Here is a 12,685-nt window from a genome sequence, read left to right as displayed (position 1 = left end):
CAGAGGCACGGTCTCCTTTAAGCTGGGCCATTTCCTCCTTGGAAAAAAGGCATTCATCTTTGCTGTGGGATATTTTAAATATGCATGAGCTGTCACTCTTTCCCCTGGTCTAACTTAGTCACTTTCAGTAATGACACATAGGAACGCTGCTTTCTAGCTGCAACCACAAATTCTGCAGGTTACTGACTACTCCTTGTGACCTGCGTATTGACTGCAGAACACAGCTTCAGGCCTTGAGAAACCCTTATCCTATAACAGACAAGTCCCCGTTCTCCTGAGAGAGGATGAGAGCACACAGGCCTCAGGCTGGGGGGATCGGGGACCCTCTCCCACCCTCCTATGAAGGCATCCCACTGTGTTGTGTTGAGGCCGAGGCAGGAGCGTGACTTTTTGATAGGAAGTGTAGGGATTTCATCTGTTGGTTCTGGTGGCGTCCATGTGGTTTGAAAGGCCCCTTCCAATTTCAAGCCAGCAGTCTGTTCCCTAGGTGGTGGAGGTCAGGATGTGAGTAGGATGGGCTCCCGTGCCCTCCTTCCCCATGAGACACTGCGTCCCTGGGGTTAGTCCTGACCGTTGTCCACAGGTGACCAAGCCGTGAGTCAGGACGCCAGTTGCAGGGCGGGGAAGCAATGACCCCTGGGTAGTGGGGCTGGGGAGCACTGCAGGAGAGCAGGGCTCTGCACCAGCCAGCTGCCTCCCCCCCTGCAGGGAGGGCCCAGCTCCACAGGACCTCGTCCTCTAGAGGTGAAACACATGTTTCATATTTAGACAAGAATTCTTAGCTGTAGTTGAAGCTCAAGCAAAAGTAGGAATGAGGTAAATTTCTGGGGAAAACAGAAATGCAAGACCCACCCCCCCAACCCCCCCTCCCGTTCAGCTGTGGTTTCTGTGGCAGATGCCGTTACAGTTGTTACGTGGAAAGCAGTTCGGATGCTGACAGAGACGACCGGCTGTGGTTTCCCCGGGGCCAGTGTGCTCAGCGCAGCGGGCCAGCTCTCACCGCGGCGGCCACTGTCCACGGGGACTGGAAGAGGCACCGGATTCCCTGGACGGGTTTGGCAGAGCGCCGTGAACCATGTCTCGCGTCTGATGCTCTGGCCTTTCCTGCCTTGGGACTGCGGCCTGTTTGTCAGGACAGCAGTGTCCGCTGCCTGCTGGATGCAGTTCTCCCCTCGCTGGGAGTTTTCTCCATCATGTCTTAACCCCCACTGCCCTGTCTGCTCCTGATCTAGCTTTCCCTGCTGACCGTGGTACAGGGACCGCAGCCTGACGTGTAGCCACAAACGTGGCAAAGGAGGGTTCACCAGATGCTCCTGCCCTTCCTATAACAGGGGGTGCAGGGTGAGGACCTGGGCTGTGAGCTCACGGTCCCCATTCTGGGGGTGGGGGTGAGGACCCGGGCTGTGAGGTCACAGTCCCTGTACTGGGAGTGTGGGGTGATGAGGACCCAGGCTGTGAGCACACGGTCCCCTTTCTGGGGGTACAGGGTGAGGACCCGGGCTGTGAGCTCATGGTCCCCATTCTAGAGGTGCAGGGTGAGGACCCAGGCTGTGAGGTCACAGTCCCCATTCTGAGGGTGTGGGGTGAGGACCCAGGCTGTAAGGTCTCGGTCCCCATTCTGGGGGTGTGGGGTGAGGACCCGGGCTGTGAGGTCACGGTCCTCATACTGGGGGTGAGGGGTGAGAACCCGGGCTGTGAGGTCACGGTCCCCATACTGGGCGTGAGGGGTGAGGACCCGGGCTGTGAGGTCACAGTCCCCATACTGGGGATGCGGGGTGAGGACCCAGACTGTGAGGTCACAGCCCCTGTTCTAGGGGTGTGGGGTGAGGACCCGGGCTGTGAGGTCACGGTTCCCGTTCTCGAGGTACAGGGTGAGGACCCGGGCTGTGAGGTCACGGTGTCCGTACTGGGGGTGCGGGGTGAGGACCTGGGCTGTGAGCTCACAGTCCCCATTCTGAGGGTGTGGGGTGAAGACCCGCACTATGAGGTCATGGTCCCCGTACTGGGAGTGTGGGGTTATGAGAACCCGGGCTGTGAGGTCACAGTCCCCATACTGGGGGTGAGGGGTTAGGACCTGGGCTGTGAGCTCATGGTCCCCTTTCTGGGGGTGCAGGGTGAGAACCCAGGCTGTGAGGTCTCGGTCCCCTTTCTGGGGGTGCAGGGTGAGGACTCGGGATGTGAGATCCCGGTGAGATCATGGAGGGGCATTGGCGCAGGCAGGCACCTTGCTGGACTGGGCTCTGCTCGGGGACGGGAACTGCTGGTGTCCTTGCTGGCCAAGAGGCTGGATTCAGTGCCCTGAGCTGTTTGGAGTGACTGCTGATGTTTGAGCAGTGGGTGCTGAACTCATTTCAGGTTTCTACCCTTCCCCCTGCCCGTTCTCTTACTGTCCTGTATCTTCCCCTGAACCCTTCCAAATCATTTTCATCACTTATGGGAAAAGCAGTGCTGCTTTGTGGGGTACGGCGGGTTACGATGCCACTCGTATTTATGGTTTTGATGCCATTCCAGATACTACTGGTGAGTTAGGCCCCTCTTTTCAGTATCTGTTACTTTGTAAGTTATTAAAAATGCCCTGACATCATGTCCTGTGTCACTTGTGTGAAACCATAAGAAGAGCCTTGGAAACCTCTGACATCCTTGACCGTTGACATCTCAGTGAGAAGACAGGCGTCCTGGCATGGGCCTTGCACTAGGAACTAGGGTCCTGGCTCTGGCCCGCCTGCTGCGGCTTCATGCCCTCCCTCCTAGCTGCCCCCTGAAATCGCTGGCTGTGGTGATCGGCCCCAGGGCATCGCCAGGACGCAGCTGGGCTTTGAGGAGGGACAGCTCCCTTGCAGTCTGGGTGGTTGGGAACGCGTTGTGCCCCTTCCACTGCCCCGGAGACGTGGATGGGGAGGCAGTGCAGCAGACAGATTCTAGAATGTGCCAGCCCCAACTAGAGCAGCTGCTGGGCTGTGTGGAGGGAGGAGTGCTAGAGACAGGAGCTCAGGGAGGGAGGAGCATGGTTGTGGGGGTGGGGGGAAAGGGGAGTAGCATGGGAGAGAGGAGCTTGAGGAAGGAGCTCAGGGGCAGGAGCAGAGGTGAGGGGGCGGAGCACAGGACAGGGGACGGCAGGAGTGGGTAGGGTCAGGAGCAGGTATTGGGAAATAGGAGCAGGGGCTATAGAGCCTGGGTTGAGGGCAGGAGCAAGAGTGAGGGGGGCAGGAGCTGGCGGGGAGCAGGGTGGAGTGTGGAGTGGGGTGGGGTGGGGAGGACAGGAGGTGCGGGGGCAGGGTGGAGCGTGGGGTGGGGTTGGGAGGGCAGGAGCAATTACGAGGGAGGGTAGGAGCTGGGGGGGCAGGGTGGAGCGGGGGCTGGGGTGGGGTGGGCAGGGCAGGAGCAGGGGGAGCCAGGCAGGAGTGTATGCTTTCCTCTTGCCTCAGCTCCAAGGGAACCCCACACCTTAAAGTGCAGACATTTCAGGATGGCGCGCCTCAGCACTTTACCCTGTGTGTGCTGTTGTAGTGAACACTCATCATGTAAGTGTGCGGTTGTGTCCAAGTCCCGTACAGTGTCAGCTCCCGGCCGTGGCCCTCCTGTGCTGCTCCTTGAGGTCACCTGCTCTGGGAACCTCCTTCAGGTGCAGTCACCTGTGTGTCCATCCACGCTAGGCTTTCCTCGCTGCGCACTGAGCTTTCCGGCTGATGGTCTTGAAGCACCTGCACTTTCCTTTCTGCAGCCAAGTACACGGTGTGTGGATGGCCCACGTGTGTGCATTCACTGTGTCTGTATGTCTGGGCCCCACTGCCACTCCCAGGTAGCAGGGTCACTCCTCCTGTAGTATTTTCCACACACTCCTTCCCACGCTGGTGTGGGGAGCTGTGAGTCCTCCTGCCTCAGTCTCCTTCTCCAGGGTTGCTTTGGCCCTGAAGGGCTCATTGCAATTCCAGACAGATTGGAGATTCCTCCTCCTTCTGGGGAGGAAGAAAGGCTTCTGGAAATTTGACACGGATTGTGGTGAATGTGTAGGTCACTTTGGGACGTACCGCCATCTTGCAGCCCAGGAACACGGACACCCTTCCCTAGTTAGGTCTTGAACATGTCTCCGTGTGGGATGCAGGTCTTAGGCCTTTACCTCTATTTTCTTGCATTCTGGGGTGAGTCCTACTTGGATCCCATGGTGACCTGATGGTAAGCTGGTGCCCGGGGCCCCCCTAGTCCTGGGCGGCGTTCCGTGTGCCTGCCCTGCCTGGACCCTGAGTTGGACAGGCCGGTCGGCCCACTTTCAGGGCTGAGGGATCCCTGAACGCAGCTGCCCATGTCTCACTGTCGGGATAGGATCCTGGTGAGTCCACTTCTCCACCCACTGCACAGGGAGGCGGTCTTGAGGAGGGGCCTCCCTAGAAGAGAACCCTGTGCTGCTGTCCACAGACAGCCCTCAGGGCCTCGAGGAATGCAGCAGAATGGACGAGGTGGGACATGGGGGTGGTCTATGAGGGTTGAATGTGACAGATCGTAGCCTAGAATGTTCTTTACAGCCTCCAGAGCTTTGGCTGTGCTGGAGGCCAGTGTTTCCCTCTTTACCTTCTCTATAGCATATTAATGGCCCCAACTGGAAGAACTATTTGGACTTGCAGACAGCTTGATTTATCCCAGCTCTGTTCTTAAATGGTTACTAATTTCTCACTGCAAGAAAATTCACAGTTTTTCAGTGAGTCAGCTTAATAACAAGATCAGGGCAGACAGTCTCACTAATACTAAACTCACTTTAGGTACTCAATATTGATGTAGTGGTACTCTGAATCCTGGGGTTTTATCATGAGGCAGAACAAGGCATTTTCTTCTTCAGACGGTGAGTTAGCACATTGCAGATGTGCACACGTTAAGGTCCATCCTTCTGTGCTCTGTGTCCCTCCCCTGCCACAGTGACGTGGTCGGAGCCGGAGGCTGGACAACCAGGGCCCTGGAGGCTCACAGCGGATCTGGGCCTCTGCCTCCTCCCTCTGATTCTCACACCTTGACAGCTTGTGGTAAGGGGCTTACATTGAAACACACGTGTTTGTAAGTGGACCTTCCTTGCTGGATGAGCTGTTTTTCCATCATTTATTATAAACAGAATGAGAGTGTCATCTGCGCCACTATCTCGCGGTCCGTGGTGTCGGGAGGTACAAGCCATCCTGGCATATGGCCAGTACAGAGAGAGCACAGTAACTTCCCTGCCCTGGGGACCACGTGGCGCCACCCGCTGCTGGCCCGAGCCATCCAGGCATCTCTCCTGGTTGTTGAAGCTGCCGAGTGGGCCCAGTGCCCTGCCGGAGGGGACCGAGCTTTCCCGGCAGTGCCTGTTCGTGTCTGTCTGTGCCTCGCCTGTGCTGTGTGCACTGTGTGTTTCTCTGTAGTTTACAAAAGTTGCTTCCTCCCAAAACTCAGTGCGCTTTTACTCAGGTCATTTCTGTGTAGGTTCACATGTGTCCAGGAAGATGGCTTGTCACTGGGGCAGGGACCTGAGGACGAGCCGTGGAGCCGGGTTGAGACAGTGCCCAGGGATGGCTCCTCTGAGCGGCCTGCTGATCCTTCAGAGACTGGCAGCATGAGACATTGCTGACGAGACAGCTTGTCATCCTGGGCCACAGCAGTAACAACTGTTCAGGTTTGGCCAGACTTGCTACTCCCCATTCTTTCCACCCTGTGTTCTGTGGAATGCACATGGTGCCGCTTAGTGTCTCCAGCCCCTTTCTTAAAGGGAAAGAACACCACACCAGCATGCGAGGCTCATTCTTAGCCTGACAGTGTCCTCAGTAATTTTATTGGCAGACATGGTGGCTGTAAAGGGCACTCGTATTTCTGCAGTATCAGTTCATTTCAAGCACAGTTTTGGCGGGCCGGCCAGGGTATCCTCACGGGCTGCACAGAAGGCGTCTCAGAGAGACATTTTCAGAGTCCAGCAAGTCAACAGGAACGTGCCGTGTTTGGACTGTACACTCAACAGAATGCTCCGCGTTTGCGGGCGAGTCAGCCGGTCCTGGATCCTGGCAAGAGGCATGCGCTGGGCCACGAAGGGGTGCGGCTCTGTTGGGAGAGCTGTCACATGGTGGGGTGGTCTTGTGCTCCCTGGCACGATGGCCATGGGCCACATGTGGCCGCCGAGCACTGGAAGTGTGGCTTATCCAGCTTGAGGTGTGCTGGGAGTACACCATTCAGCAATTGATGAAAGCATGTGTCTCGTTAGCATTGTTCGCGTTGACCTCACGCTGAAGTGAGAATATCTTGGTTTGATGGGGTAAAATAGGGTGCATTGTTGACAGTCATAATACTTACCGTTTTTACTGTTGAAAATGTGCACGTTAGAAAATTTCAAGTCCCAGCTGTGGCTCTCCATAGGCAAGACATCTGCCATAGCTGCTCAGGGCTACGAGAGCAGGCCTGCGTCCTAACCCCCTCGCATGGCTGTGTGAGTGCTATGACCTGGGTCATCACACCATGATCCCTGTGGGCTCATCACATCAGGGCTGCACTGACTGGCCCTGAGCTTAGGGTCTTGGGCAAGCTCCTGGGCCTGGTTTGAGACACAGCTAGTTTAAAGGCTCTTAGAGACCAGTTGGGGTGCATGGCAGGGGACCCACAGTCCTTACCCAGATCTGGGCTGACCGGGATGAGGTCGTGGGTGTGTGCTTCAGCCCCCAGAGTCACACGTCTGTGCGAGCGTGTGGGCACGGGGTGGAAGGAGGCCAGATGCTCAAGCGCCATAGCGTTACTAGCAGTGCTTGTCTGACAGCACCAGCTGGTTTTGGGTTCAGGACAACATACTTCCTTTTCTAGTTCTGTGTCCTGTGTGCTTGCCCAGTGAGATCTGGCCAGTAGCTGCCTTACTAAAAGCCCATGCCATCAGCACAGGTGCACCTGTGCCTGCTCACAGTGCAGATCCTGCTGGTCCTGGAAGATGCTTGGTGGGGTTGACAGGGACATAGATGGCCCAGCACAGGGGGTCCCCTCGTGGGTGTGGAATAGGGTGCACATGGGTAGTACAGGCCGGCCCGCCGGGGACATGGTGTGTGCATACCTCCTGGAGCGCCGCGTTGGTGCACTCAAGGTGGAGGCCTGCTGGGAGGGGTGGTTGGTGGGAGAGGGACCTGCCTCACACGGTGCTGAGCGGTGACTGTTTATTGTGCTGTTTGGGCCTCAGCCATGTGAGGTCATAGGAACGCGATGGAAAAGACCTCCTGTATTAGGTCATCCAGCCCGTCCCTCAGAGCCGACTGACCCCACAGTATACTTTCCAGAGCTCCGTCCAGTTTTTCCAGTGACTCAGCGGCTCCCAGAGGGCGCGCAAGGCTGGTGTCTGAGCCTGCTACCTCGGGTCAGGATTTGTTGTTCCGTGCCTGGACGGGGCTCCCGGGGGTGATGCTGGGCTCGCAGAGAGGTGAGGGGCCCAGCCTGCCTCTGTCACAGCAACCTCTGTGCTCCTCACCGCTGGCCCCTCCACGAAGCAGGCTGTCGCGGTGCTCCTGCAGCTGAGCCTCCAGGACTTGGCGGGCGCGCCTCACATGGCGCTTTATAGTTTTGACAGCTTGCTCCCATTTGTGAGCTCATTCCAGCCTCACCGCTCCTGAGGAAGGAGCTGATCTGCTCATCCTCCCGGCCACCTCCCTGCCTCCATTCTCTTCCTCGTGTGGCAGCCAGCAGTGCAGGGTGGCTTCTTGCGATGCCTCCCGAGACGTCACCTGGGGACTGGTGTGCTGTCCCTGAGGTGTGGCCAGTCCTAGGCTGTGGTGTCACCTGGTGGTGCCAGTGGGGGTGATATCAGTGCGCGGTATGGCGCCCTGTGGGGTCCCCGCTGTGTCCCCTGGGCTAGTCACTGCTGACATTCGTCCCTGCATGACCAAGGACTTAGAAGTCATCTGCGGGCCATGGACCCGCTGGGAGAGGGCAGACAGGCACCCCGTGCTCCTCGACGATTCACATTCTGCAGGCCCTTTGTCCTGACCCGACTTTCCCTGAAACTGGCATTAACATTTATTGCAGGTAGTTGGTCATTAAGATTTCTCTTAAAATCATTCCTTTTTGTTGTCAGCTTGAGGATATTAAAGTTTTAAAGCCAGGCTCAGCACGCACGTAGTTAAAGTACCTTTCACAATGCAAGTAGTCTCAGTAGAATTGCAGTAAAACGCCTGCTCTTACAGCGTGTGAGACTTTGGACGTGTGACTGAGCCACAGAAATGGGGTGAGGGGCCACCATCCAGCCTGTCAGCGTCCCTCCTCCCCTCTCAGCCCGCAGGATTGTGCTCCACGATCTCACCTCCCTTGGGTGCTTTGTATGTGAAATGTTTCAAACACAAAGGAGAAAGTGGTTTGGCTTTTCTTTGTAAATCCTGTGTTTCCAGCTAGTCTGGGTTCGGTCCTTGGGTGCAGACAGGTACTGAAGACAGTGACTGTACAGACCCCAGGCTGCATTGTCAACTCCAGCCTGCTGCCCGCCCTGGGGGTCAATGCTGCTGAGTGGCCCAGCTGAGACCCAGACCCAGGACTGGAGGGCAAAGTGTTCATCACCCCTACTGACTCACAACATTTCCTAAACACTATAAACGTGACAGGAAGATACACTGTTTTTGAGAGTTTGAAGAAAGGCATCCCCCCCTGCCACATGTGCCTCTCTTGCAGATCCTGAGGAAACTCAAGGGTCTTGCCCTGGACACCGAGGCAGAGCTGGAGAGGCAGGACGAGGCCCTGGATGACATCACCGCCGCCGTGGACCGGACCACCCTAACCATCGACAAGCACAATCGGAGGGCAAAGAAACTGACTTAGAGGGACAAGAAAGCATGACAGTCACTTCCCTGAGTGCTTTGTTCTCAACACCTGCACGCTTCCTTGACCAGAAAGCCCGGGAAGTTGGGTCCAGGGCTAGGCAGTACCTGGAGGCCTTGCCCTGGGAGGTGCAGGCCTGCCTGGGCTGTAGGGGCCTGGCTCCCTGTGTACTGTGATGCTGACCATGGCCCCCAGGGGGGAGGAGAAGCTCCAGGAGGCCTGCACCCCCATGGTGGCCCCAGCTCCTCTTGCTCCCACCTGTCCTGGGCCCTGATTCCCTGCTCCCTACCCTTACTCCCCTCACTCCTCCCCCCCACTCCCCCCCTTCTCCTCCCTTTTCTCCCCCCTGCTCCCCCCCCCACCCCACTCCCTGCCCTCCCTCCCCATTCCTCCTCCCTGCAGGGCTCCCCCCTACCCACTCCCCCCTCCTTGCAGGCCACTCCCCTTTCATACTTGAGCCCCTTGGAGCCTGGACAGCAGCTGGAAGCTGACCCCAGTGCTCAAGGCTGCTTTGCATGGCCAGCAGCACAGCTAGCGGAGTCTTCATTGTTTCTCTGTCTTTGCTTGGTGCAAAAGGGCAATTTAAGTCTCTGGTAAAGAAGTCTGCTGATTTTTGACTCTGCCCCCCTAACTCTGTGTGCTATGTGAGCAGAGCCCCTTCTGCAGGACCACATTCAGGCCCGAGACCCCCCCTTCTCTGGGCCACTGTGCGTGGGCCCCAGTGCCCTCAGTCTGTCCTTCTCTAGGTACAGGCCAGTTCCTTCCTGGTTGTGCTGTGATTTTCTACCCGAAGTCTAGTACATCTGAAGGTCATCCTATAAACACCTGAAATGTTCTTCCCCTGCCCAGTTTTTAGCCAAGTGTGAAAATAATACATATTGCACCTATTTTAAAAAGTGTCGATTTTTTCTTTAGATGCCCCATTTCTGCCCAGAAATAGAAGAGATACCGTAGTTTTAGAATGTATTTTGAAGATACATGTTGATGCTGCTTTCTGCTTGGGATCCCAGTGGGAGGGCCCCTCAGGAAAGGATGGGGGCAGAGTGCGGAAGTGGGTGAGCCCTTCTCTCACAGGCCGGGCCACCTGCAGACTGCTTTGGAATAGGCTCTCCTGTGGCTGTCCTCTGGCTGTGCAGGTATAGTGCTAATTTTCTGGGGCTGCTAATGAAGTACAAGTGGGGGGGCTAGGACAGCAGGCTTTGTTCTCTCCCAGGTCTGGAGGCCAGGAGACTGAGGTCAAGGTGTCAAAGGGCCATGCTTCCTCTGAAGGCTCCAGGAGGATCTCTCCTGCCTCTCCTGACTGCCAGAGCCTCAGGAGTTCTGGGCTCATGGCCGTGTCTCCCCAGTCTCTGCCTCCATCACCAAATGGCTGACTAAAATTCCCCCTCCCTTGTCTCATAAGGACACCTGTCACTGACTCAGGGCCCGCCCTGATCCAGGGCTAGCTTTTGCATAATGTGGCCATTTCTGCTAATGTCGCATTCCAGTTCAGTGTGGATGTGAATTTGGGGTCACCTAGGAGTGCGCAAATTTCTGGAAGCTGGCTTGTTCAAGAAGACACAGGAAGTAGAACGTCTAGAAAATAACCTTCATGGGTATCTTCTGGTTCTTGTTACTTTTGGTGAGATATAGTCCTCATCTCTGTCTACTTTATTTGGCCTGTCCCTACCAACCTCCAGAATGACAAGTGGGCCTGTGCTTTCAGGGCCCCCAGTCTGATGCTGGCGTGTGAGCGAGTGCCCCAGCACTTTTCTGGCACCGTGAGATTGGAGCTCTCAGCCCCAGAAGCTCCTTCTTCTCAGGCTCAGTGCTGGGGAGGACAGGGAGGGCACAGCAGATGTGTACGTGTGTCAACAGGACAGTTATTGAGAGCTTCTGCTGTGCCCAAATGCAGTGGCGGGATCGTGTCCTGTGGAGCTTGGAGTGAGGCAGGAGGACGCAGTTTGTGCCCTGGGCCCTGGGCACGTGCAGGTAGGCAGGCTGCCCTAACTCCAGAAGCTGCAGTTCCTGCAACAGCCCATGAGGAGCGAGGTTCCTAGAGGTGGAGCATGTGGTTCTCTGTGACAGCTGAACTCCAGACTCACACCAGGGACTCAGAGTGCACACACGTGTGCATACACACATGGACTTGCATGTGCACACACACACACATGCTGACCCCAGGCTCCTCAAAACTCCGTGGGTATCTGTGCATCTCACATCAGCAGTCAGAGGAAGAGCCACAGGCCAGGTGACTTCTGCCATCAAGAGCCCTGAAGTCGGAAGGAAAGCAAACCTGTCCCACCCTTGGCCTGCTAGGGCGGTCCTGCCAGCATCCGCTCATGCTGGAGATAGCCACTGCCCTTCATCTCCTGGCGGCTGGGCTGCACAGACTTCTGCAACTGACAGTACTCAAAGCAGGGCCAGGACTCCCGGTGAGTTCTCCAGAACTAGCCTCTCCTTTTCCAGCACCTGGGGATGCTTGAGACCCCAAGCACCAGCAAGGTATGTGGCACTGAAGACACTGGAGTGTTAGGGCATTATCTCTGGGCCATTGTCTCCCGTGAATACATAAATTGATGGAGACAACAGTTCTCTGCAGAATTAGACTGTTAAAAAAAAAAAGGTACATCAGGATCATTTTATGCTACTTATTAACCTTGACTCTAAGTTAACTCTAAGTTAACTTTTTCATCTTACACACTTCCACTAGCAAAACTCCATTGCCAAATCAGGCTGGAACCAAGGACAGACACCTACCTGTTTAACCACTGGACTCCAAGGCACAGGCCAACCCTAACTATGAAGGGCAACCTAAAAGGCCAGCCCTTTTCAAAAATCCCTATGAAACCAGGCACTAATTGCAACACCAGTTACTCCTAATCCCAGGTGCTCTAACTCCACCCCCACTGCTCCCACCCCAGGTGCCCTGACTCTTCTCCCCACCTCTCCCCTCCCCTGGTGCCCTGACTCCACCCCCACAGCTCCCCTCCCCAGGTGCCCTGACTCTACTCCCCACCTCTCCCCTCCCCTGGTGCCCTAACTCCACCCCCACAGCTCCCCTCCCCAGGTGCCCTGACTCTACTCCCCACCTCTCCCCTCCCCTGGTGCCCTAACTCCACCCCCACCGCTCCCCTCCCCAGGTGCCCTGATTCTACTTCCCACCTCTCCGGTCCCCTGGTGCCCTAACTCCACCCCCACCGCTCCCCTCCCCAGGTGCCCTGACTCTACTCCCCACCTCTCCCCTCCCCTGGTGCCCTAACTCCACCCCCACCGCTCCCCTCCCCAGGTGCCCTGATTCTACTTCCCACCTCTCCCCTCCCCTGGTGCCCTAACTCCACCCCCACCGCTCCCCTCCCCAGGTGCTCTGACTCTACTCCCCACCTCTCCCCTCCCCTGGTGTCCTAACTCCACCCCCACACTCCCCTCCCCAGGTGCCCTAACTCCACCCCTACCGCTCCCCTCCCCAGGTGCTCTAACTCCACCCCCACTGCTCCCACCCCAGATGCCCTGACTCTACTCCCCACCTCTCCCCTCCCCTGGTGCCCTGACTCCACCCCCACAGCTCCCCTTCCCAGGTGCCCTGACTCTACTCCCCACCTCTCCCCTCCCCAGGTGCCCCAACTCCACCCCCATCGCTCCCCTCCCCAGGTGCTCTGACTCCACCCCCACTGCTCCCATCCCCTGGTGCCCTAACTCCAGCCCCCACTGCTCCCTAGTCTGGGTGGACTGGCCATGCCCCACTTTTTGGACTCAGGACATAACTGGGACTGGACACTGAGTTGCTTCTGGAAGCTGGACCAGGGGAAGCAGGTGAATAGTCAGGTGGTGATCTCTCTGGCCATCTTCAGGCAGCTCGGGTGTTGGTGTGATGGTTGGAGCCCAGTTCTTTGCATCAGGTGAGGAGATGCTCTGGAGG

At 57.0% G+C, this 12,685-nt stretch overlaps 1 protein-coding gene across 2 annotated transcripts in view; it reads left to right on the top strand.

Moving 5' to 3' along the window:
- SNAP47 (synaptosome associated protein 47) overlaps positions 1-8,811 on the top strand; it is a 51,838-nt gene extending 43,027 nt beyond the window's left edge. For both annotated transcript variants that reach the window (XM_047857947.1, XM_047857938.1), the window contains one exon: positions 8,641-8,811. In XM_047857947.1, coding sequence (XP_047713903.1) covers positions 8,641-8,714 — 74 coding nt within the window. In that variant the 3' untranslated portion in view covers positions 8,715-8,811. The remainder of the gene's footprint in view (positions 1-8,640) is intronic.
- The last annotated feature ends 3,874 nt before the right edge of the window (positions 8,812-12,685 follow it).

This window comes from Prionailurus viverrinus, chromosome A1 (genome assembly GCF_022837055.1).
Source record: "Prionailurus viverrinus isolate Anna chromosome A1, UM_Priviv_1.0, whole genome shotgun sequence".
Taxonomy (NCBI): Eukaryota; Metazoa; Chordata; class Mammalia; order Carnivora; family Felidae; genus Prionailurus; species Prionailurus viverrinus.
The sequence above is the reverse complement of the archived record's forward strand: the minus strand, read 5'-3'. Positions and strand labels throughout refer to the sequence as shown.